General features: G+C 42.7%; 1 protein-coding gene across 3 annotated transcripts in view; it reads right to left on the reverse strand.

Moving 5' to 3' along the window:
• Positions 1-27,340, reverse strand: part of col12a1b (collagen, type XII, alpha 1b) — a 142,302-nt gene that overhangs the window by 46,639 nt on the left and 68,323 nt on the right. For all 3 annotated transcript variants that reach the window (XM_080453537.1, XM_080453536.1, XM_080453538.1), the window contains 21 exons: positions 23,744-23,883; positions 23,418-23,547; positions 22,507-22,646; positions 21,848-21,977; positions 21,151-21,290; positions 18,815-18,944; positions 18,114-18,253; positions 16,335-16,464; positions 16,083-16,222; positions 14,944-15,073; positions 14,317-14,456; positions 13,457-13,586; positions 13,128-13,267; positions 12,515-12,644; positions 9,118-9,260; positions 6,289-6,418; positions 5,199-5,341; positions 3,289-3,418; positions 1,809-1,928; positions 1,524-1,670; positions 139-255 (listed from right to left, as the gene is read on the reverse strand). In XM_080453537.1, the coding sequence (XP_080309663.1) occupies positions 139-255; positions 1,524-1,670; positions 1,809-1,928; positions 3,289-3,418; positions 5,199-5,341; positions 6,289-6,418; positions 9,118-9,260; positions 12,515-12,644; positions 13,128-13,267; positions 13,457-13,586; positions 14,317-14,456; positions 14,944-15,073; positions 16,083-16,222; positions 16,335-16,464; positions 18,114-18,253; positions 18,815-18,944; positions 21,151-21,290; positions 21,848-21,977; positions 22,507-22,646; positions 23,418-23,547; positions 23,744-23,883 (2,820 nt within the window). The remainder of the gene's footprint in view (positions 1-138; positions 256-1,523; positions 1,671-1,808; positions 1,929-3,288; positions 3,419-5,198; positions 5,342-6,288; positions 6,419-9,117; positions 9,261-12,514; positions 12,645-13,127; positions 13,268-13,456; positions 13,587-14,316; positions 14,457-14,943; positions 15,074-16,082; positions 16,223-16,334; positions 16,465-18,113; positions 18,254-18,814; positions 18,945-21,150; positions 21,291-21,847; positions 21,978-22,506; positions 22,647-23,417; positions 23,548-23,743; positions 23,884-27,340) is intronic.

The raw sequence follows: 27,340 nt of genomic DNA on the forward strand, positions 1-27,340 counted from the left end.
GTGTTGTGTTATCTCTACTATTTTCTCTATTAAAAGAAAATGCATTGCCCACACAAGGACAACTGCATTTGACTTGGTGGTAGAACACATATTGATCTAAATTCATAAAACCTTTTGATAGTGAAACAACAAACTTACGGTTCAGAGGGTCCAGTCTGATGCGGTAGGAAGTGGCTGCTCTGTGAGGAGACCATTTGATGCAGAAGCGATCAGCGCCAACCTTCTCCGTTTCAATGTTGGTCACATTCAGGAAGACTGTAGACAGAGAATTGGAAGGCTTAGGAAAGGGGATTAACACGATTCCTACACATTGTGCCCTATTAAATTCCAATTACCGTAGTCATGACTATTCCATGACACAATGTCTGTAGACAAATAGTCAAATGAAAGAAATAGGATACTTGTACTGGCTTGTACTGGCTTAATGGTGGTGTAAGTTATATATTTTTCGTTTTTTGTTAAACGTTAAAGCTCTATATTTCGATAATCATCACCGGGATACCAATTTTAACCAATCAGGAGAGAGAACGCCACAGAGTTCATTTATCAACTTCATCTGCTCTGGATATCAGTATCAGGTTCTCAAACAGTTTCCTGTCAGGGACCCCCAATTTCATATGTATCAATCACAATTTTTCACGATTTGAAATATAAGTATAACATAAGCTTGTAGATCTGCTAAAAGAGAGGTAGTTCCACCACGCATTTAACGGCAGGTCACAGACAACTAACTGCCTTTTTAGTCATGACTCTGACGAAGATGCACCTTTCATCAAAACGGTAGTCTTTGGTATCTATCACCTTGTAAATAAAAAGGCATTCAAATGTCTGTGATGCTCCAGCGCTTCATGCCTTGAAATCTGCTATTTTGACAATATGATAGCCAATGTATAAAATTGTGTCAAAGTGGTTCAAACCATTTTCATGCTATTATTAATAAATAACAAAATGTTGCTGGGGACCCTCTGGAACACCTTCAAGGACCACACAGAGAATATGTTGATGGCTGTGTTTTGTTACTGTATTTGTGCACTGTTCCTGCGTATGACATGATGTCTGGCACGATTACTGTGACCAATAATTGTCTACATTAAATTCAAACCATATTCTTTTCATGTTATTTATAGTTGGGAGAGTAAGCATGCACAGTCAAATCCTCAGTGTTAATTCCATTCGCAACAACAAGAGTGTACAAATTCCATTAAGGGTCCTTTTGGTTACATTTGTACCATCTTGGAGTTAACTGAACTCTGAGGATTTTAGAGTGCAGAGGAAGGCACTCTTTACCACTTTACCAAACCTGGCATCCCTATTGTGGCTGTGGCCAATAGGGATGTAACAAAATGCAGATCGACAAGCTCGCAATGCAATGTGTTGTGAGCTCGTAGATTGTCTATTTTTGCTGTGCGTACGACCAAGTATAAAATAGGGCTAAAAATGGTTATAAAGAATGTAACACCGGTTTCTATGAATCCCGGGGATGAAATAGAAAGCCAGTTGAAGGTATACTGCACTGCACATACGTGTTGTTCCTTTCCCAACGAGTGCCTTGCTGGTGCCTCCAGTGTACTGCGCAAACACTTGCACGTCATAGGTGGTTCCGGGATTGAGGTTCTGGATGGTGTAAGAGGTCACGTCACCCACAAACACATCCCGGGGTTCATCCTTGCCTGCAAGGACCACACGAAAGAAAAGAAAGGAGGCATACATCCGGATTACTTATAATTGTACAGGTATAACAGGTTGTCGCCACAATATCCAGGGAGAATAGCCACGTTTATTTTCAGATTCGTATGAAGTCAGCTCACCCTCTGGGGAATAGACCAGTTTGTATCCAAGAACGGGCGCCGGCACGGGGTCCCAGGCCACGCGGAAGCGGGTGTACCATTCGTCCGAGACGCGCAGGCCTCTGGGTTCCAACAGGCCCACTGTAAGCGAGGCAACCCAGATGCATGTCAACACATAATCAGTCAAGGCAATTAGCCTCACCAATGAGCAGGAAACTAGGGGTGACCCCCCTCCATTAACAGCTTAGCACCCAGTGGCAAAACCCACTAGACAAGACTGCAAAGATATCTGTCATTCTGTTTGCAAATAAAGTCTTTAAATCTTATTCCCCCATTTTGCTAAATAATTCCCTTAGTTCCAACGCAACTGAAACTCTTTAAAGACAATTCTTAACGCTGTGCTAGAAACAAGTGAGATCATCTTTCCACAGTTATTTTTATATAATCTTTTTTCTTTCAAAAATAAATAAATAATCTAAAACAAGACTTTAACCCTATACAATACATAGTGAAATTACTTGTGAATATTTTCATAACGCAGCGTCTCCCTGGCAGCCAGTCAACATCCACTGCTGCTGTTTATGAATGACACTATGAGGGATACATGTGTTTAGATTGGATTTACTTTTGCGTGGTGTTGCCCAGGGAGCTGGGCAGTGTACTGTACTGTAGGTAGCAGCTATGGCATTCTGCCCGTCCATGGAGCCTGGCACAACAGTCCCTAGCCCAGCGCCAGAAGAGAAAGACTCTCCATTGTTTGTGTATCTCAGGCTAATGCTCTCCAGCCACTGAAAGCTCTTCTGAGTTGGTCTACTCCTGAGTTCTCGACGCCAGAAGCTGTTTGAACTGAAATATGTTGGCTCTGATGGAGTACACTGTAAATCTATTGTGAGAGGTTTTTCTTTTCCACTGAAAACATTCTTGTCTTCTTCAGGACTGCTGGTCTTGGTGTTGTATTTGGTTGGAGTAATAGTTTCTCTCAATATCTTAGTTTCTAACCCACCCTGCAGTAATGCAAGATTATACGTGGTTGTGTGTTGTGTTTGCTTGTAGAATGGCTATTTTGGGTGCACATCACTGTAACGCAACTACGTATAAAAACCCTTACGGTGTTGATGGTAATAGTATGCTGAAACCAGAAGGTCATACTTAATGTACCTAAACTCATTTAGACCAACATAATAGGCCTGCACTTGACTTCCAAAAAAACATTAAATGTTGGACCTTAGACGTCAAGGTTATGACGAATCCCCAAATAACCCTTGTATTGTATTTTTTTAACCCATTAAGACCTGAGGCGATTCTTTAAAAAAAATCTAAATCCTAACATCCTAAATCCTAAAAATATATTTTTTCGAGATTTTTCAAAAATAGCAGATCTGCAAGCTCGTAGCGCGGCACTCGGTGCCGCGCTATGAGCTTGTAGATCTGCTATTTTTGAATAGCCAAAGAAATCTAAAGTGACACAGATGCGTTCCAGGTATTAATGGGTTAAGTGTACCTGTGCGGCCGTTTCCATTGAGTGTTCCTCCCGGCCCTTCAGCGTAGATGGCTTGCACAGTGATGTTGTACGGAGTGTCTGGGAGCAGGTTCAGCAGCATGGCATTGTTTCTGTTCCCTGTAACCACAGTCTGAGGGGAAAAAGCAAAGACAGATGAAGTTTACATCTACAAGTGGATGGCTTTAAGGGATAGATTCAGAATACTATGCTCCCAAAGTCTCCCTGGGAATAATAAAATACGTACGTAGCCGTCCATCAATCCATCAATCTATCTATAATTAATGCCTCTGCAAACTACTAAAAAAAAAGTGTAAGTCACAGCTGCTAATCATAACAGTTATGTACTAATAAATAATACGTTTCCCAGACTGTTAATATAAATCTCTTGCGGACATGCTGTGAATCTCCATTACGAAGAATCCTTTCATCGCCCTTCCCTTGGCTTCAATTATCTGACACACACACACACACACACACACTATCTGACACACACACACACACACACACACACACACACACACACACACACACACACACACACACACACACACACAACAGGTGTCTTGCTAACGAGCAGAGAGGGAGCACAGCTGAGCTGTCGCGCCTCTCGCTGTTGGTCCAACTCGTTATCTAAGCACATTAATAACATTCAAACAGTCCCCAATGAGAGTTTTGATCGCTCTTTGCCTTTAACGAGGCATGGCAATTGGCCATTAATCTAAACGAGTCAAGAGAAAGCTGAAAATTAGAATTTTGCTACATGCTTTATTTGCAACACGATGGATGGAAGAGAGTGCCTGAAGGCCATTTACAGTACTAAAATGTCCAGTACTAAAAATCTAGGACAGCTGGTCAGAGCACTACTGTACAGTACGTCACACAAATGTTGGCCAATCAAATCCGGATGTTACAATTGTGACATTTGTTGGTCAATCAAATCGTTACGTTTTGTGAAATGTTTAGCAATTTTAATTGAAGATGTCCAAGATACTGTACATCTGGTCGGGAGAACGCAATGCTTTAAAGGGGCATGGAACCTGAGGCTGATTTTGTAGTTCGTTTTCCAGCTATATTTCCAGGTTATCAACAGATGCAAGGTAAAAACATGGCAGGCCAGTAAGTAACGCAGCTGCAGCTACAGCTTAATAAAGGGTGTGTTTGATTTAGGTGTGACCAGAGCCATGGGTGTACCAATGTGCAAGCACAGGCAATAATCAACCTAAATCTCACACAGTATTAATTTGATTAGATCATGGTGTAGTATAAGGTCAACATTAAACAGCCTGCCACGTTTTAACCTGAAACTATAAGATCAGCCTAGGCCGGGTTTCATCCCCCTTTGAGAGCCTCATTATCTACAGTCTCTCTACAATCCTGAAGAAGGGTTCCTTGAAGGTCATGGACTTATTTACAGTGCCTATATCCTTCAAAGTGTATCATTATTGGTTAGAGATACAGTAGAGTTATGATGGACATCTCATTTTGAAACAAAATTCTTCGTATGTTTTAAGGAAAGGGGTTTATTAGCTGTATGTTAGTGTCACAGTATATGTCATGAGTGCACCCTCAGGTGAATTCTTCACATACTTGAAAAAAAAGATAATCCCATCCCTAGGTTTTTCCAACAGACTTAAATGATCTACTGTCCCTTACAAGTCCTATAATTAGTTTTAATGCAGTGCCATCAATCATCATTCTAGTAAGAGTGTGCGTTGCTTTTTTCAAATGATGGATGGCAAATGGTCGAAGAATAACTGGACTAGTAGTCTGTTCTCTTATTTTGTCAACAATAATCGTTGGATGTTTTTAGGTGTTCTGACCTTTAGTGCAATCAATCTTTTTGTGAGAGCACGGTGGTGTCACTGTTTTCAAATGGTGGGAGGAACAGTTGTCACGATTTGTGCACTCACATATTCAGTGATGGGGTCTCCAGTCATGGGGGCGTAGGCGATCCGGTACTGCGTGACAGGACCCTCAGCGTGGTCCCAGCCAATGGTCAGGGTGCTGGTAGTGGCATCGAACACACGCAGGTTCCTAGGGCCAGCGCGGGGCACTGGAACAAGGACATCTCTCATGAAGGCTTGTAACTGATACATGATTGGACGCATGTGATGTGATGTGTGTGTGTGTCCATGCAAACTGCTAAATCTTTTCATCTTAACAAGTCATTTAGTATCAAGTAGTATTTAGTAAGACATTTATCTTGTAGTAGTATTAAACTTGTATCTTGATTGAAAACGTATGCTAGTTGTGTGGGTAATATTTACAGTTTAAACAGAAAAACTGAATGGATTTATTCTATTGTATATTTATTCTATTACCACCAAGATAATGTTTTGAGCGTCTAACTCTTCCTCAGACGCTCCTAGACGCTCGAAATGTCACCTTGGTGGCTATGGAGTAAATATCCTTGGGAGCAGTGTGATCCAGAGTGCAGTCTCAATTTTTTTGTTTTCACCCATTCTTCTGTCCAGCACCTGGGATTTTATCGTTTAGATATGCGTGCTTTAGTAAACATTTTTGCATAAAATGTCCAGTTTCCCATGAATTTTCATGTGGATCAAGACATCTCTTGAATCAATATGTTGGAACAAGTGGAGTAATCTGCCTTGTTTATGGATACTGCACTGTCTCTGATTCCAAGGCAATTCTGAACAAGCAAAACTGCACTGTAAACAAGTGAGATCTAACACAACCCACTGTGAGATTGTTTTCTGATAGCGGCATGACTGACGCAACACAATGTCAAATGACTTGTTGGACAGAAACATGGACATCTCTTGCAGCTTACAGAATGTGCTTATAGTTGCAATGACTCAACATACTGTATACTGCATGTAGACCCGGGTCGTATGACTGTACACATTGTCAAAGAGTCAAATTGCTCTGACTCAGTGAGGTAACTCTGGTTTAGATAGCACACTAATCAGCCACATGCACACAAACGTATAAACAAATATGCACATGCACGCACGTGCGTGCACAGTCGCAATCTCTTACGTGTTTTGCCGTCATCAGCGGCAGGCTCTCCCTCTCCATCAGCATACAGAGCAGTTACTTTAACAGAGTAGGGTGTGTCTGGGATCAGGTTGTCCAGGAAGGCATTGTTGATACTTCCAGGAACCAGAACCTAACAGGACGCATAGACAGAGTGAGCTCTAACGTCAACGTGTACAGTCAGTGTACATGTCTTTATTTATCAGTAATATTTTCATGAAGTTCTTACAGCGTACACTTTTGTTACAGTATTTGCTCACAATAATGCTGTGAAATCACCACCTGTAGTGCTTTTTAAAGTTGACCTATTTACCGATGCATACGAAACCCTTCGTGCATTACGGTACAGATGAAACCTGCGGCAGTAATGTACATAATGACCTCACTGCTAATCCCGCCGTGCTCTCTGTCATCTCCCCGGGTTCGTCGTTGCCAAAAGACTAGCCTCTGAATACTAACAAAGCCGCGCGAGGTTTGGCCATAGACCACCAAACAAATCATTCATTCAGCGAGGGGAGGCTGACTGATAAACAGTTAGTGTTACGCTGCGGCTGGTGAGTGCGCGCGCGTCACTGTTTGTGTGGGGATGTCATCGACGCCATGTGAGGGGTGTTTGATCGAGCATGTCTCGGCACGTAGCTCACCGCGCGTTCTAACAAACAACACGTTTGTTTTTTGTCTTTTATCACCGGGATTACCATGTCCATCTTCTGTCCTGTGCTTTTAGACAATGTGGCCCATAACACCAGGGCCCTTACGTCATGGGAAAAGCATCTGCTTGTTGAACTGTGGTCGGCTTCTCTCTTAGGCACTTGTTGGTTTTTGGACTTGTGTAGTGCTGGGTACTGTAGGTTTGTAAACAGGCTTTGACTGACTGATTTCTGTATGTATACAATGGGAAAGAATGGGATAAAATCCTAGGGATTAAATCCCATCATTGCCTTCTCTCCTGTGTCTCCCGTACAGTGTTTTGCTCTCAGCTTTAATCTCATCTCTCAGAAGACTGTAGCAAAGCTCAATTCATACATTACATGACGGTGTTGCTTGCTTTTTTTTCCTGCAACACGTTAGCTTGAAAATCTGTTCTTTTCGGCAAGCAACATCGTCATACTATGGGTTATAAATTAAGGGGTGTGAGGAATAGGAGTGCAGATTAGGGGTGCGGTTACGGTTATTTTAACTGATTTATTCAATCGATAATTTAAAAAAATAAAATAAATTTGAATTTATCAAACAAATCACGCTTCAACATTATTTGATTAATACAAAAGTAATCGATTGAATTATCACTGAGAAAAGAATCAATAGTTGCAGCCCTAAGTGAGAGAGTATGGTTTAAGGCATCCTGTGGAGCCACATACACTGACTGTACCATCATGGCCGAATATCAAACCCCACCGGAAACTTTCTCTTGCTTTCTGTCTCCCTCACAGCTTTACTATCAGGGATGGAAAAAGAAACATCTAGAGAGAAATGGAACTGCCAACATTCCTCTGATGAAAAACGGATGACCGGACAACAAAAGGTAGAGAAGATAAAATCCATCCATCGCGAGAGAAAACAAATATAGGAAACGGTGACTAGGGGGGATACTGAACTCTACGGTGCCTAGCGATACACAGCTGCATCAAAGACGAGCCTAATCACAAAAACTGGCTCATTAGCTTCATATTACGGGGCCCGTGGCCTCAAAACTTCAAAACATAGGAACTTTTCGCTGATGCCTGTCACAGATGTGTGTGCGTGTGTGTGGTGAGCACATTTTCCAAACTCCAGTCACAATGATTGGTGGGGAAATTCGCCCTGCTCGCTTCCCCCCTGAGATCCAGAGATGTGCATCCATGCGTGAAATCAATGCTGATCCCAGAGACACAAAAAGCTGACAAGTCAGGATTTCCATCGTTTAAGCACATCAACGTGATTACCGCCGTGCTTAACATCTGTGAGGCCCAGGAGAACGCTGTGCATTTATATTTAGACTATTCATGCATAATATATGCTTGGACCGTACCCATGGAACACCATCGACTGACCAGGTGAACCCGTCTGTAATCTCTCACTGATTCCACGGATTAAATCCATGTTTGTTTTTGTACAAACAAACCTGCAGGACAGGTTCAAGCAGTGTTCTGAAGCCACGAGAAAAGCGAGGCATGGACTTGTACCAAAGATTGTGCAACTCGGTGCTAGTGAAGTGTTCCTAACACTCTGCACACTCACACTTTGCACGCCAGCAATGAGAATGCCCCAATACACTTTGACTTTCCCTTCAGTGGTCTCACGCCATTTCCAGTCCTTCGTGAGTAAAAACGAGAGAATAGGGATTCTTTCCTTCGTCGACACGAATAGGCGAATAGGGAAAAATGCTGATCTACAAGCTCACAATGTCTTGCATCACAGCATGTTGTAAGCTTGTAGATCTGCTATTTTCACTATTTCTTTTTTACATTTAGACATTTTTGGACAAATTAATTTTGAAAATGTTGAAGTGTTTTAGCCTAAAATAACATGCCCAAAATACGAACACCAGGTTGAAAGTGGTTCAATTCTCTTGCCATAATTTAGACATCAGTTTCACCAAAGTTGCAGCTCAGTGCTATGCTGTAGGACGGTGCCAATATCATTCTGTGCACAGTCCAAAAACGTCCTGCTTATCTCCATCTGAGGGTTAGGGAGAGTGCGAGCATCCAGGGAGGGACTCCCCCACATCCTGAGGGCACATTCTATCTCTAATAACAACCTGTGTGTTTTAACAGTGAGAGAGAGAGAGAGAGAGAGAGAGAGAGAGAGAGAGAGAGAGAAGGGGAGACGGAGGGCAACTGAGTGACTCACAGACTCTGTGGGCTTGACTCCCGTCGCTGGCTGGTAGGAGACGCGGTACTGCTGCACCTGGCCGGTGGCAGGCTCCCAGCGGACGTTCAGGCTGTTGGTGGTGGGGTTGTACACCTGGATGTTCTTGGGCGGTGTGCGTGGAACTGAAAAGGTCAAAGTCACAGTCAGAGGGGAGAAAGTGCCCGCCAGGAATAATCAAGAATGAACTTGATCGTCACATCACATGATTGCAGGTGTAAAAGCTCTCAACATTTGCAGTGACAGGAAGTGTTAGAATAGGGAAAGAGAAAATTGAGAAGAAAGGAACACAGAACAAGTCAAATAACAGGAAAGCATGGTCAATTCAAATATCCAATGTCCAATCTACATACTGTAAGCATTATTAAAAAAAATAGCAAATAAAGATAAATAGCGCTACGGAAGGCAGAAATGCTTCGTGTACAGGTACAACACATATCCAGCAGATGAAATAGCAGCAGGTACAGTTGCCTATATAAAGTCACAGGTTCATGTGCATGGCTAAAGTAAAAAAAGGAGCCACATTTCACAAGCAAATGATGAAACGTGAGCAACTGTCCAACAGATACAGCCAGCAAAGGAGTCCCACTTTTATTTACTGTGAGCTACCGCTGCTCCAAGATGAACTGTGTAGAAAAGTTCGAAAATTCAAAAAGCCAGCTGGTTTACTGTTGCAAACAAAAACAATGCAACATCACACTGACAGCTTTTGAACTTATTTTTTAAATATTTGATAATCAATTATATAGGTTTGAAAACCTTAACCTGATGTGGCTAATACTTTGGACATGCAGGCAAAAATGTGGAAAAAATAGGTAAACATTTTCCAAAATAGCAGATCAACAAGCTCACATTGCCACGAACGTGTCACAATGTGACATGTTGTGAGCTTGTAGAAGAGCGGCTATTTTCGCTATTTGTCATGCAACGAATGACATGGCGTTAAGTGGTTATCCATGATTAAACTGGGGGAGAAGCTCAAACGCTGACAGCAGCAAAAGTCTCCTGCAGGAAAGTCATTTTATAGCATCTATGTGGAGAACACGTAGAGAGAAGTAGCACAGTTTTGGCTTTATGCAAAAAAAAGACTCTTAACTTCCCTTTTAAACCGAAACAGATGTGCATATTTCCCTGGTGTTCAGCGTCTCAGCCCAATAAAAGAGATGTTGTAGGTAGTAGCAGACCTAGCTGCCTCCTTCATGAGAGAAAAAAACCCTAAAAGTATAATCACTTTACTAACAGGGAGGTGGAGTCTGTCCCTTGTGTCTATTGGTATGCTGCTCTAACTACCTGAGCACTGAAAGAAATGATGACATACTTCAAAGTTGATCTCCTGTTACAGAAGAAGTACTGGTGATCTAGAGGCAGGAATTTAGAGGCATTTCATAATCTCATTTTTCAATTAATAACAAAAAGGAAGCCTTGTCATTACCTTTGACACTGAACACTAAATGTACATGTCAAGTATTTTTCTCCCTCCAAAACATCCCTACAGGATCTATCTTTGCCTTCATTTAGTATACCAGGATCTATGCATATGCTAATGAAGCACACGCCACAATCTCATTCAGGTAATAATCAGTAATAATAATCAAACGCACCATGGCGAAAACAAAGAAGCCAGTCACCTCCTCATTGACTAATGCATGCGTTTAGTGAGGCTGTGATTGGCGTTCAGCCTGTGATATCGCACCCAGTCCAACCTGGATCCATAGTGAGTGCTATGTCAGACCAGACTATATTAATGCGTTGGAGACACACAGAGAGCAAGAAACTACCAGAAAATGAGTAAGCTTCACAAAGACAGAAAAGACAAACATTTAGGCCAATGCTGCCTTTGTATACTTCCTTTGTATGGTAGTGAGGTTGTGATAAGCTTCTTGGATGACTGGAGTCACTTACTGCTAATTCAAAGAACTTTAATTGCACTACTGTAAATATGTTGGACGGAGATGGAGTGAGTATATATTTGACTATAACAGAACAGGTTGGTGGAACTCTAGCCTGGCATGGCCAGACTAATATCACTGCGTAGATATTAGTCTGGAATCTCAGTGTGGAACCTGCATTTCCAAGGAGCGTATAAAAAAAAAGAAAAGATAAATGATAAACCCGCCCCCCTTGCATACTGGGCCCTGATTGGTGCCCCACAACTTTGGGGGCAGCGAAATCCAATCGAGCGGGCCAGACTAATCTGCTAGTGGAACTCGTGATTTTGTGGCCTTGACTTGGGAATGCTTTAAAATCCGTTCACGCAACCAATCAACCAATCTTTTGGTAGATCAGTCAGGGACAAACATAACATTCCTCATATTTGGGTTGCTATCAAAGAACATCTCATCCAGATACGACCTGCAGTAAATCAGCTGAGCCTTTATAGTAAAAAAAAAAAAAAAAATCCCTTTAGCAGCTTTCGATATTTGCTCCACTGGAGTTGTGGAGCCTTTTGTGGCATCATTAAGCACCATGAGCTCGGAACCACAGCTCTAATTACTGCTTTGGAATCAAGTTCTGCTGACTGGGCATGGCAAGCCATTTGGGCAGGAACAAATCTAATTCACAAAATAAGATGTGAAGCCTAAAAGACATGGCAAACAACAATGGAAGAGTTCATTCCCAAAATACCACGTGGCCATTTTGGGGAAGAAAAATTACTTAGGGTTTATCATTGAATTTTAGGTGTTTATGAAGAGTTTCTTTTTGGATATGGTGACTATTTTGATTTGGAATTAAATTCATCTGGTGAGATACAAGTTCCACTTTGGTTCCATCAACATGAAATACACACCATTTCCATTTACGCTATTGTGTGTATAGGAAAAGATCATATCTGGCTGCTGGGTCAGTGCTCTAGTGATGAGTTTATAGCAACATTTACACTGTAGACCTCAACGTCTCTTTATGGGATGAGGAGGGATAATTGCTCATCAAAGGGTGCAACACACCTATACCTGTATGTCAAGCAACTGGTCTGTAATAAGTGGATTAAAAATATTGAAGGATTTATGTCTGATATCTACAAAAGTTATACCACTAAAAGCTACAGAACAAAATACTGTGCCATCCATGACTGCACCAGTAATACTTTTGGCAGGACAGAAGCAGCTCAGTACACTGCAGGAGTTACAGAATGGAACCATCTGAAAATAGCACATTTACTATAAAGGCATGAGAGAATGGCAAGCTCGTGTCAGTTGCTTCAGTCCAGCAAAGTATCAAAATCATATTTAAATTATTTTTTTTATATTGACACTTTTACAGTAACTATTGGCAGACATGAGCCACAGACAGAAGACCTCACATACAGTGTACCTAACATAGCAACACAGTGCACACAGATGCACAGGGACAGACAGGAAAGACAGAGCTCATGACTTACGTGTCTTCCCATTCTCTGACTGACGCATGCCCTCTCCCTCTGGGTAGACGGGGACAACGGTTACGGTGTACGGAGTGTCTGACAGCAGGTTCCTCAGGATGGTCGTGGTGGTACCACCAGACACTTGCTCCTGTTAACAAAGAAATATTTTGGTATACGGCATCCATACTGTATCACAATGGTGGAAAAAGTACTCAAATGTTTTACTTAAGTAAAAGTATCAATACTGCAATGTAGAAATACTCTGTTACAAGCAAAAGTCTGGAATTAAAAATTTACTTGGGTAAAAGTACAAAAGTATTGGTATCAAAATGTACTTAAAGTACCAAAAGTAAAAGTACTATAATGTTTGAAAATAGCAGATCTACAAGCTTACTGTACTTGCACCATGAATGAACTAATGATAGTTCAAAAATCAAAAACAGCTCACATCACAACTCTTGGATCTTTTGGATCGCTATTTTCGCTATTCGTCAGACGGTGAAGTATATAGGGGTTTAAGTGGTTAAACACAAAATGGAAGTTATGATTCAAGTGTAAAGGATAAGCATGTGATGTAACAGTAGGCTAATCAGTGAGTTCTGAGGTAAACAAAGACAGTTTGAAGTCTCACCATGTCCTCTGCTCCGCCCGAGGCGGGGACGTAGAAGAGACGGTACTGACGCACGTTTCCTTCCGCTGGCTCCCAGCGCACCTTCAAGGAGCTGGTTGTGGGGTCGGTGACCTGCAGATTCTTAACCCCACCCAAGGCCTCTGACAAAGACATACAATCGTTAGATACCTGTCAGTTTCAGCATTCTGAGTTATGACCAGACCCATGGGGTCAATGGGTTTGTAAATACACAGTAAAATATTGGGTCTTACTTTAACTCTAAATGTGTACAAATGTCTCCGTAAGTCCGTGAAAACTAATCACGATACAGCTATTCTGTTCATACGTACTTGTTTTTCCGTTTTCAGACGAGCGCTTGCCCTCCATATCGGGATAAACAGGCACCACTGTCACCTTGTACTCGGTGTCTGGCTTTAGGTCTCTCAGAACCGTGTTAGTGGACATCCCAGAGACCTGAGCCTAAGGAAAAGAAAATGGCAGAATGAATGAACTGTAAATCTTTGACACTCACAGAAGTTTAAATTCCTGTCAGTCTGGCCTGTGGCTACAGTTTCAAATGTTGGCCTTGTTGTAAAATTGTCTATACAAAATAGAAAGATAGTCTGCATACTGTATCATGCCCCCATGGACACTTTATTAAATGACCACCAAAGGTGAGGTTTCGAGCACCGAGCTCTTCCTCAGACTTGGTGTTCGAAACCTCACCTTTGGTGGTCATTTGAACTTTTCTGTTTTCACGTTCTTCTGTCCTGCACTTGGTATTTTATCATTTGGATGTGTGTGCTTTGTAAACCTTTTTTATAACATTGTCACAACAGCACATTGTCTACAAAGGACAGGATTTGAATGTGGGTCGATGGGGGATGTGATATGAAAACCATTTATCAGCTTGTGTTCCAGTTCCAATTTAGTCTGCTCATTTATTCGTTTCATCACTTCCAACTTCACTCATTTATCCTGTATCTTGTATGAGTTCTCTCCCCTAATTGGGTTCAATTGAAAATGTTTGTTTTGTTTAGTAAAGAGCTGGAGAGACGGGGAGACCCCTGTTGCAACAAACACTCTATACAACATTTTGCCAAAAAATGATCAACATCTTTTTACGATTTTTCTTTCAGTAATAAAGGATTGTCATGAATCAAGAGGCTCTCTCAGAAACATAGACACAGAGGACATCGTTGGTAAATACCATGACTTCGGGTCCTCCAGCTAGTGGGGCGTAGATGACGTTGTACTGCCTCACATCTCCCTCGGCAGCGTCCCAGCGGACCCTCAGAGAGTTGACGGTGGGGTCGGTCACCCGCATGTTCTTCACTGCACCCAGGGGCTCTGAAACGGGGCAGGAAAACATCATCATCAAGAGGGGTTCCCAAACTTTTTAGCTCGAGACCCAAAACTTTGGTGTCTCCCCGGAACTAAGATTTTCAAAAATTGCATTGTGAATCACTTAAGCCCCGTTTCAAAAAGTAGTGCAAAATAGCCGATCTACAAGCTTAAAACGTGACGCAATTATTTGTTATTTCTTAATCACTGAATTTTTTCCCCTTTTTTTTTTTTACATTGAGATACATTTTTTTCTAAAATCTTTGAAAACATTTTGATAAAACATTTTGAAAAGTTTTGTCAAGGTAAAAAAAAAAAGATATACACTCACGACCTTTAAAAAGGGTCTGTGACCCAAAATGGGTCATGGTCCTATGTTTGGGAAATACTGGGTTGCAACAGTACCGGCCCGTGACCTTTGTGACCTTTTGCACTCCTTAGTTGTGGGTGCTGGATGCCCAGCATATGAGCCCCCAGGTGGTGAGCCACTCACTTGTCTTGCCCTTCTCTGACTGGCGAATGCCCTCCACATCTGGGTAGATTGGCACGACGGACACATTGTAGACAGTGTTGGCATTCAGGTTCTTCAGGATGGTGGTGGTGGTGCCTGCGGACACTTGGTCCTGTTCAGCAGAAAGGTTTATTTTTATTTCATTTTATTTATTATATTTTGGGACTTCTCTTTTTTAATAGATAGATAGTAACCTCTCGGGACACATTGTTGGCAGTCTGCACATTGAAAAGTGTTGAAAAGCCGATGACCGCCTCCCTCCCACTTCTGTTTTGTCTTGCAGTCGCGTAGCTCAATGGTTCTCAAACTTTTACATTTCAAGGTCTCCCATTACTCTGACAGTATACAAATGGACCCGTTTTGGTTCCATTTGTATACTGTCAAGAGTTACAGACTTGTAAGGGTCAATTTAGATCACCTAAATGAACCCAGAGAGTCCCTGGAATCCACTGAGAATCACTGGCGTAGCTTGTATACAATTTAAAGAAATGTTTTTCGTGGACATAAATGAAATTTTAGGGGGCATGATTACAAACTCTCTGTAGCATTTAAAGATTGTGGAAGAATTGTCTGGCTTGAGAGACTAGATATACTAGTGGAGAGAGAGAGAGAGCGTAGGGGAGTGATATGCAGCAAATGGTCTGACAGGCCGTATCAAACCCAGGAACTCGCTGTCAGGCGAGCCCTACTGGGTCACCTCAGCGGAAAAGTTTAAGGGACACACTGTCAGCAGCGTGGTGGCATGATTCGTTTAGGGCGAGCACGAGGCAGTAAAGAGTAAAGACTCAGTAAACTCAATAACTCAGCGACTCTTGTGTTTTAGTATGCAGTAAAATTTTGCCTCTCGAATATATTATCGAGATATTTATAAACATATAACAGGTATTGGCACCAGCCGTGGGAAATTACAGTTTGCTTTGTAATGGTGTGATTATTGTGAGCAGTGACTGTGCTTTTCTTCTTGTACAGTTACGCAGTTAACCACATGAGCCCCACTCACCCTATTCTTGAAATGTCATAATTGGAGAACATTCGGCGAAAATAGCAGATCTACAAGCTGTCTGGTATACCTCATTAAGTCATTAAGAAATACAATTATTAAAGACTTGTGCAAGTCGTACCATCTGTTCAGGGCCATCAGGCTTGGCAGCGTAGAAGACCTTGTACTCGCGCACATTGCCCACCGCGGGCTCCCAGCTCACTGTCAGAGTGGAGATGGTTGGGTCCTTCACCTTCAGGTTCTTCACACCACCAATAGGATCTACGATAATGGTGATTATATTGCAACACTTAAACGTCGAATAATTGCCATTTTGCTGTCAGGTTTTCTTTTCTTGTGAATCCACACACACAAACTTTACTATTGTACTCACTTGTCTTGCCGTTCTTGGACTGAGGTAAACCCTCCATTTCATGGTAAACGGCTACCACAGAGACAGTGTATTCCGTGTCGGATTCGAGGTTCTTCAGAAGCATGTTGGTGGTGGTTCCAGACACCTGGTCCTAAGCACAGATGCATAAGGCAAAAATCAGCCACAACTGTCTTTTTTAAGACATTATAAGCTATAGGGCTGGGTAATATTGACACAATTCACAATATTCTTGACCAAATACCTCAATATTGTAATGATAGTATCGTATTGCTACAATATATATATATTTTTTTTAATAGCAAAGATAGCAGATCTACAAGCTCACGGCGAATTGTGAATTTGTAGATGGGCTATTTCTGAAACATTTGGGAAGTATTCAATATGGCTTAAGTGATTAAAACAAGGACAACACTTATGCCATATCACGATATCACAATATCTAAAATCCCAGACCATATCTACAGTAGTCTCATATTATGATATTGATATAATATCGATATATTGCCCAAATCCATTGCAAGGTGCTTGCAACTGCAGGAAAGACAAACAGCATCTAAAACAAGCTTGCGAAGTCAGTTTGGCACCCAGACAAGAACTCTCAAGCCTCAAGGAGGACTTTCCAGCCTGCACCAAGGCCACATTTCATAGATGAAGACAGCATGCCATCAATAACTACCCTTACCTTTGATCCCAACATCAATCCATTAAACCATCAGCGTAAAGAAAAATGTGTTCTGTTCTAAGGCACTTGCCTCAGTCTGTTAAGGGTTTAAAATAGCATGTCTTGTGTTAGAGACAGACAAACAGCCACACTGCACATGACCGTGTACGGAATGTGTTCTTGGTCAAGTTGTCTGGTTAAATAGAAGGTTCAAAAGAACATGTTGTATGTTGTTTGTTAACATATAGTACACAACCATGCATCTGAATGTGTTCTCAGTCAAAATGTCTGAATAAATAAAGGTTAAAAACAGAATATGTCTCGCATTAGTAAAAATGTAAGTTTAGTACACAATGCTGAATAACCGGAATCTCACCTCCTAGTCAACTTTCCTATTTAAGTAACACTTTAAACAAGTGTGTATAGTGTCTTGTATACTATTAATAAAACAAATTACACAGCCATACTGCATCTAATTGCTTCATAAGTACACTTTCAAGCTTAATTATATATTAGGAACAATGCATCTTGCATTAGTAAAACTAGACGGACTACACTGGGCCATGCATGTCATGAACAATGCAAGTCGGGAATACAGTTCATGGTCATCATACAACTACTTCCCACACTGTACCTTCTGTTCTCTCCCACTTTTCTTTGAATTTGAAAGGATGCTTTCCTTCTCCTCCTCCATCCCAACATTACTGCCATCACATACTTCCGTATTATTGCTTTTGTCTACTTTCTGTTCCAATGCATTCGCTGTCACATATATTGGCTTTATGTTAATGCAAACGTTAATGCTAAGTCCGGCCGAACAGTCGGGCGCTTTCTGAGTTACGCCCGGAACAGAGTGCACACACACGCACACGCACAAGCACACGCACACGGCATCAAGCCAGTCTCCACAACAGAAGTGCCAATAAGAAAGTTGTTGGTGAACTTTCCTGCCTAGGTTAAAAAGTATGTCTTTGGCATTAATGAAAATAGAAATCAGTACAACGCTGAGCTTGAATGTGGTCTCAGTCAGCTTGCTACTGTACAATGACGGTTCAAAACAGAACATCCTTAAACAGTAAAAAGAGGAGGAGCGGGTTGCTTGGAGAGAAGGTTCTTACCACATCCTGCTCCCCTCCAGCAGCTGGCACCCAGATCACGATGTACTCGCGCACGTTCCCCTCTGCCGCGTCCCAGCGCACGTTTAGGGTGCTGGTGGTGGGATCTGTGACCTGCAGGTTCTTGGCATAACCCAGGGGCTCTGAGGACAGAGGAGTAGGAAGTCAATGACAAAGAAGAAGAAGAAGGAGAATGGATGAATTGAGTGCAAAGGACCCCAATGGAAACTAGCCATATGCTTTCTTGGGTTTAAAATCCTCTTAGCAGACCTTGTATTGAACTGTACTTTCCTGTGCTTTCTTTTTGCAAACTGCTAATTAAGTATTCAATCAATCAAAGCAGAAGGAGAAGAAGAAGAAGGAAAATAAGAAGAAGATAAAACTGGAAGACTTTAGAGATGGGAAGACTTTTTTTGGTCAGTCAGTCCAGCTCAATGTTGTCACACAGCTGTTGTCTAGCCATGGATTACTGGCATCCGGGGAGCAATTTGTTCCAAATGTCTTACACGAGAATGGAGGGGGTGGGGGGATGGGGAAGATAGCTTGTTTCCATTACATTTTTCCATTAAGTCAGATTCAAAACTCAGCCTAATATTATCAATATTCTCTCTTTCTTTTCCCCTTTTTTTTCTTTAACGGAAAAAACATTAGCCCATTGTTTGTTGCTCACAGGCGTTTGTAATGTGTTACGAAGGCCCACGTACTTGTCTTGCCCTTGTCAGTCAGGCTGGCTCCATCCCCCTCTGCATAGACAGGGATCACAGTGATGGTGTAAAAGGTTTCTGGAAGAAGTTTCTCCAGCACAGTTTTAGTCGTGCTCTCCGAGACTTGCTCCTAAAAGAAACAAAAAACAGAAAGGGCGAGAAGACAAGGTGAATTAGATGCTGCCATTACTATACTTGAAAATCCTCAGTGTTCATTTAACTCTGACGGTAAACATAATTATGTAACCAAATGGACACTTGTCTTACATTTGCGCCCTCTCAGAGTTACAAATTGTTTAATTAACACTGAGGACTTTACTGTGTATACACCGGACAGCAGGGTGCACAAGTGTTTAGGAGCAACAGGTCCAATCCCCTGAGTTAAATTCCAAACTGAGATGTCCAGTCAGTAAACCTGTGAGTAGAAATTCACAACTACACTGCCCTGCAAAATCTGTCTTTATATACCGATAATAATGATAGTGATAGTAAATGTTTCTTAACAATATACATTTTTAATTTAGGCTTCTCAGGTAGTTAACTATCTTAAAGTTGCAATCCAGAACTTATTTTAAGTATGGTAATTTTGAGTATGGTAATACAATATAACTAATACATCTGCAGTAGTTGGAGGTGGTCTCCCTACTCTTCCATTGTGAAATTTGCTGCTGCTTATTGACCCTGCTGTCGGGGTAGGACACAGGTACTGGTTGACAAGTAGCCCTGCCGGAAGCTCATAAGTCCAGTATTTCACCAGGCCAAAAGTGGATTCCCTCTGAGTTTGGTCTCCCACCCAAAAAACCCTGGTTTGAATCCCAAGTGTTAAAGTAGCAATTAGCTCTCTCCATCGGGAGAGGACATGAAACTATGGATTGCTGCTTTAAGCTTCATGGAGCACTATACAGTATAGAGTATAGTGGGTTGCCTGGCGGACCATTTTATAACCAAAAGGTCCCAGGTTTGATTCTCTACGTCCGACTATGTGCCCGACTGGTGTCCTTGAGTACTGTAATTTTGAGGTACTTTTACTTTACCGGAGTACTTCCAATTGTCTATACTTTTACTTCTACTCCACTACATCTCAGAGGCAAATATTGTACATTTACTCCACTAGCGGCTAGTAACTAGTAGGCTAGTGACTAGTAGGCTAGTAGGCTAGTGACTAGCCTACTAGTTACTTTGCAGATATAAATATATTACATATAAAACATACATTAACCACTTTAGCCCTATTTTATACCAAGGCTATTTGAAAATAGCCGATCTACAAGCTCACAGCGCGTCGCATCGCAACGCGTTGTGAGCTTGTAGATCTGCTATTTTCAAACATTTTAGTACTTTTACTTTGGTACTTTAAGTACATTTTGATACCAAAACCTTTGTACTTTTACTCAAGTAAATTTTGAATTCCGGACTTTTACTTGGAACAGAGTACTTCTAGATCGCAGTATTGATACTTTTACTTAAGTAAAGTACTTTTTCCACCACTGACAGTACGTGAAAATGAATCATCTTCAAAAAAACAGATGACACCTGATGAAGGCTATGGTAGCTGAAACATGTGGGTCTTGTCATCCAAGCTTTCTTCACTCATGTAGCCAATTGTTTCCCCTACATTATGTGCTTCTCTATTCAAGTGCCTTGGTAGATACGGGAGGAATGTGTCAGATTCCATCTTCGCAGTCTGACACGCTAAAGAAAAGCCCTCCGCCTCCTTCTGGTCAAAACCTCTCCAGTTTATCTTGACGCAGCGGATGATTGAGAGTGAGAGGCAGTGGGCATAGACCAGTAGGGTGAGCGAGCCAATTCGAGGAAGGCTTTCATCTCGTGCCATAGATTCACACCAGCAGGCCAATGTGGCCGCCAGCGTGCGCTTGGGTTGTGACTACATGGCTGTTCACACTGTGTTAACTTCCAACCAGCCTGAACCACTCCACGGCCGCAATGGAGCTGACGGCAAGCCCCTGGTTTCTCTAATTATCAAGTTCCGCTCGCGCGCGCACACGCACACGCGCGCGCACACACACACACACACACACACACACACACACACACACACACACACACACACACACACACACACACACACACACACACACACACACACACACACACACACACACACACACACACACTACAATTTCAGCTTCTCAAGTCAAGCTTGTGAAAGCACAATCCCTGCAATGACGGGATTTGTTTTTCTAAGTGTTATTGTGGGTGCTATTGTTTGAGAGTTACATGGAGGGATTACGCTGTCACCAAGTGTGACGTCACAACGTCAGCGATGAGATTCATTTTGTTTGTTTTTATTATTTTGATGGGAGACGTATTCTTACCACAATCTCCATTCCTCCATCAGTGGGAGTATAGATGACTTTGTAACCCTGTACATTGCCATCGGCTGGGTCCCAGCTCACTGCCAGAGTGGTGAAGGTTGGGTCGGTCACCTGTAGGTTTCTCGCTCCACCCAAAGGCACTGTAAGAGGGAAAACAATCATAATTTTCAGCATTATATGTAATTGATTCCTAAAGTTGTAAATATAAAATCGCCCAGACTACGTGTCAAAATGTCCCTGAGCAATAAACTTAACACCCTCCCCCCTGTGCTCTCATCTGAGCCTTCTGAGCAGCCTTCTGCTGGGTGAAGCAGTAATAGTAATTGCCCCTCCCCTGGGGACGAGAAAATACCTCCATTTCCTTACTTGTTAAACCAATACCACTTCCAATCAAGTCAGATAACTTCAGACAAAGATAATGTATTTGTCACAACTCATACAGGTACAGGGAAATGAAAGCGTGGGAAGGTCTGAAAAACTGTGCAAACAGGACACAACAATAGCATAAGGGATATAATAAAAACCAAGACGGATAAAAAGTAATAATAATATAATGTAATTTAATGAATACTAATAAGGCATGATCAAGATAAAGGGGGGCGGTCGCTTAAAGTCTGGTCTTTTAAAGAAGGCAAAAAGGCTTAACCAAGTATGTGATAGATTTACATCCCCACATATATGTTCCCATGTGACTTACATGTCTTTCCATTCTCGGACTGGCGTTTGCCCTCTCTGGCGGGGTAGACGGGTTGCACTGACACCGTGTATGGAGTGTCGGGCTTCAGGTTCCTGAGGACAACGGTATGGGTGCCTGCAGGGACTTGTTCCTATTCAAACAGGGTTGTAAAAATAGTTGGTTTGAGTAAGTGGTGCTCAGCTCCGGTCGTGGGGGGCCCCAGACTAAAGCCTACACTAATTTATGATTCGGCGAAAAATACGGTCCATGCTTGACACTTTTCCGCCAAAGCATAAATTACGCTCAATGCTGGGTGTTACTCTAGCCGTCTAACGAGGGACACATTTTTGATTTCGACACCTGGCTGTATTAATGGTTCTCCACAGGAATGGAACTGAGACCACATGTGGAATATCAGATGACAGATGAAGGACAGGAGAAGGATCAAAAAGGATTTTTCATAAGGTGACTGGGACATGTGGAAAGAGGTAGAGTGCAAAATTGGTAATGTGCTGCAGTATTTTGTACACCGTGGAACTGCATTGTATTGTAAACCAAACTACTAGCATGTCTCTTGCGGGAACAAAGCCACTATTAAAAGGTATTAAAATCAGCTCTCATTGGAAGGATTTCTGTAACTTCATTGATAGTATGCAGTGCATTCATCCATGTATACACACCATCTCCTCTGGGCCACCGGCGACTGGGACATAGAAGACCTTGTACTGCCGGACCGCTCCATCAGCAGGGTCCCAGTGCACGGTGAGGGAGGTCATGGTGGGGTCCGTCACTCTCAGGTTCTTGGCTCCTCCCAACGGCCCTGGTCAAGAGGTCAATGTCATTTCAGCTCAGAGATATCAATGGGCGGGCGGCTTAACGCCCAATTAAGACACCATTTTACGCTTATACAGCATGTTTTCAGTATATTCACATAACACATTCAATTACAGCTCAGAATTATACAGTGTTCTGTCTTCTCTCCTAAGCTTGACAAATAAAATCTGCCACAACTTTCAATTTCAAGTTTAAATTTAAAAAAATCCCAACTTTTCATCAATTAAAAACAATTCCAAAATTTTTCTAAAGTATTTCACAAATAAAACCAGAAAATAGAATAATTTCAATAAATAATACAAAAAAGAAATGTGTAAGAAGTAGTGAAAATAGCAGATCTACAAGCTCACAACGCTGCGCGAAGCAACACGTTGTGAGCTTGTAGATCTGCTATTTTCACTAATTTGGGTCCCGGGCAAACATCTAATCTCTCTTTTGGGTCTTGAGCTAAAAGGTTTGGGAACCACTGGTCTATGGTGAGGAATGAGCGCTGCCCAGGAGGCAGAGCCAGCAAAAAGTGGTGCAGCAACGGTGAGAAAAGTTCAACTTTTCAGCTGCCGCTGTGCAGCAAGGCAGAGCTGCAGCCAACCAAAAGCACACTGTGGTTGAAACTAGGGGTGGACTAGATGTACACACAAAGGTGACATAAGCCTTTGCACACACCCATTTAGTAGAAAAATGCAGTGGTTGAAATAGCTACCTGGTGTGAATTCGGCACTAGAGCACATTTAGGAGCTTTTGAGTGAGGATGTCTTACTTGTCTTTCCATTCTCAGCCATCTTCTTTCCGTCTCCCTCGGAGTAGACTGGTACCAGTGAGACCGTGTACAGCGTGTCAGGCTTTAGATTTCGCAGCACAGTGTTGGTGGTAGACCCCGACACTGTGTCCTGATTAGTACAACAGGAGAGGACATGCATTAGCAGTATAAGAATAGACGTTTGAATTTTGGTCGTAAAATCTTTCAACCAGGGATTTTCTTTTTAATCATTCCACACTCGCAATGCACTAAAACTCAATGATCTTGTAACTGTAATGTAATGTCAAGTGTAGTGCGAGTCGTCATCAGCGTAATGAACATCCTACCATGCTCTCAGCTCCTCCAGCGGCAGGCACATACAGCACTTTGTACTCCTTCACCTTCCCCTCGGCGGGCTCCCAGCGCACGTTAAGAGTGCTCATGGTGGGGTTCAACACCTGCAGGTTCTTCACTCCACCCAGAGGCTCTGATGAAACACGGCAAAACACCAGAGAAATGAAGGTCACCGTTTCAAATCCCACAGCAGTACAATGGTACAACTAGTCCGCACAAATTGTCAGGATGAATGCAAGATTGGCCAGGTTGTCTTGAGAAGGTTGTTGGTTTGGATATACACATTAGCTAGCATAATGTATGTGTTGAAGTAAATGAGAATAGCTCTCCCTCCACAAAACAACTACTGTTAAGTCACCCTTGAGCAAGGCACTTAAGCCTGAGTTATACCCAATTGGGCATTGTGTTGTGTACTGAAAATAGCTGATATACAATCTCACAAAGCATCCCAGTGTGACGTGTGCGTTGTGAGCTAGACTTGCAAATGTCAGTGCACGACAACAGCATGTAACTAAGTGCAAATGAGATATTAACCTATTCCAGTGGAGCTGCTCAATGGACATTATTAATCGACTAATGTATGTTCAGTAAAGTATGTGATGTTGCATTTATACTTAGTGCTTGTTACTTTTCTTTTAAAGAGGTGGTGCCATGGCTTTGCACTTTTTCTGTGTCTATGAGGTTGATAGAACTTCATTAAGCCCCCGGGTGGTGTTTTTATGGTGTTTTATGTCTTCTCTGACTGTTTTGAGTTTCTTCCTGGAGGCTGAAACCTTGAGGGTCAAACGTGCCAATAGAAAAACAGCACTTTAATGACACAGTAAAATTATACCCTGACCCCTCATTATCATAACACAACAGGTGTGGGCATGAGGAGGAGGGACTAGGACAGGTGGGTGGTGCTAAGGTGGTGGAGGAGGTGCTAAGGTGAGAACCAGGTATACTTAATGAACTGGAGGCGTGTCCACATAAAAACATAATTAAATAACACTTTCTGTACACTTTAAATCCATCTTAAATCTTCCTCCTAGTATAACCATAATACCTGATGATTATGTTTTAGGGGGGGGGATCTCTGAAAATCACAGCACCCTGTCTTTAATATAATTTTATCCCACAATTTTGTAACCCATTTTTTCACCCAGTGCCAATTGCCTATGTAATCCTGGCCGCTACACTCCCTCTGCCAGCCTAGGGAGAGCCCAGAACGCATGCATGAGGAGCTAGCAAGCCGCTTCTTATCACCTGACAGGGGGGAGTTTCCCCGGTAGGATGTAGCGCGTGAAAGGAACACGTTATTCCAACCAGTTCCTTTCCCCTCCATCAGGCGCCCCGGCTGACCAGGGGGAGGCAGTATAGAGACCAGGATTACTGCATGTTTTTAGTGAGGGTAACTACCCTAGGGACACGGGGAGAACATGCAAACTCCACACAGAGTAGGCCCTTTCGCCAACCCCACCTAGGGTTTGGGCACTGATGATGCGGAGGAGAGGACACGACCCCAGCGCCCACAGCGTCCCCGGCGGGAATCAAACCCAGGACCTTCTACCTGTAAGGCGTCAGTGCTACCGACTGTGCCACTTAGACTGTGCCCCTTAGTGCTTGTTACTTTTGTAATAAGACAGGAGGCGGAGTTGGAGGTGGCAGAATTGAGGATGCTACGATTCTCATTAGGAGTGACTGGATCAGAAATGACTACATTAGAGGATCATCCCAAATTAGAAGGTTTGGGGATAAAACCAGAGAGGCGAGGTTGAGATGGTTTGGACATGTGCAGACAAGGGATGAGAGGTACATTGGGAGAAGGATGCTGAAGATGGAGCTACCGGGCAAGAGGAGAGTTTATGGACTCGGTGAGAGAGGACAGACAGGTGGCTGGAGTGACCGAGGAAGACACAGAGAACAGCAGATGATCAGACAGATCATCTGCTGTCGGCAACCCCGATGGGAATTAGCCAAAATAAGAAGACTTTTGTAATAAGGCAGAATTTGGAGTTTTGTCATTTAGGAGTTGATGAGTGAGCCAGTCTTACTTGTCTTTCCATTCTCAGACATCTTCTTGCCATCTCCCCCGGCGTAGACAGGCACAACTGAAACCGTGTACAGCGTGTCGGGTTGAAGGCCTCGCAGCACAGTGTTGGTGGTAGACCCTGACACTTGTTCCTGATTGTTGTAACAGAGGACATGTATAAGGGACTCCAGAGATGCCCTTGAGCAATCCATTTAAATCCAAACTGTGGTGAAATTGTAGAAGACTAGTGAATTGCAGAAGACTCTAGTTGTACAGTAAGTTGTTCTCTTCTGCAAGGGTGTACTGTAGGTTCAGATTTCACGATTGGGACCCTATGCATTTCTGCACATTCATTGAGAAAGGACAGCATTTGACTGTGCATACAGTATTTGTGTCTAAAGTTAAGCTGACTGGTTCCTACCAGTCCTACCATGCTCTCAGCTCCTCCAGCGACAGGCACATACAGCACTTTGTACTCCGTCACCTTCCCCTCGGCGGGCTCCCAGCGCACATCAAGAGTGCTCATGGTGGGGTTCGACACCTGCAGGTTCCTCGCTCCACCAAGAGGCTCTGATAGAACATGGCAAAACACCAGAGAAATGAAGGTCACCGTTTCAAATCCCACAACACATAGGAGGTACAACTAGTCCGCACAAATTGTCAGGATGAATGCAAGATTGGCCAGGTTGTCTTAAGAAGGTTGTTGGTTTGAATGTACAGCATTAGCTAGCATAATGTATGTGTTGAAGTAAATGACAATAGCTCTCCCTCCCCAAAACAACTACTGTTAAGTCACCCTTGAGCAAGGCACTTAAGCCTGAGTTACACCCAATTGGGCATCGTGTTGTGTACTGAAAATAGCGGATATACAATCTCACAAAGCATCCCAGTGTGACGCGTTGTGACCTAGATTGGCAAATGTCAGTGCGCGACAACAGCATGCAACTAAGTACAAATGAGACATTAGCCTATTGCAGTGGAGCTGCTAAATGGACATCAGCAGAAGACTGGTCGTTTATGACTAATGTATGTTCAGTACAGTATGTGATGTTGCATTTATACTTAGTGCTTGTTACTTTTGTAATAAGACAGGAGGCGGAGTTGGACGTGGCAGAATTGAGGATGCTACGATTCTCATTAGGAGTGACTGGATCAGAAATGACTACATTAGAGGATCAGCCCAAATTAGAAGGTTTGGGGATAAAACAAGACGGGCGAGGTTGAGATGTTTTGGACATGTGCAGACAAGGGATGAGAGGTACATTGGGAGAAGGATGCTGAAGATGGAGCTACCGGGCAAGAGGAGAAGAGGAAAGCCTAAGAGGAGGTTTATGGACTCGGTGAGAGAGGACAGACAGGTGGGCTGGAGTGACCGAGGAAGACACAGAGAACAAAAGCAGATGATCAAACACAGATCATCTGCTGTCGGCAACCCCGATGGGAATTAGCCAAAAGAATAAGAAGAAGACTTTTGTAATAAGAAGTTGTGTCATTTGGGAGTTGACGAATGAGCCAGTCTTACTTGTCTTTCCATTCTCAGACATCTTCTTGCCATCTCCCTCGGCGTAGACCGGCACCA

Source organism: Gymnoscopelus braueri, assembly GCF_963280865.1.
Source record: "Gymnoscopelus braueri genome assembly, chromosome: 16".
NCBI classification, from domain to species: Eukaryota; Metazoa; Chordata; class Actinopteri; order Myctophiformes; family Myctophidae; genus Gymnoscopelus; species Gymnoscopelus braueri.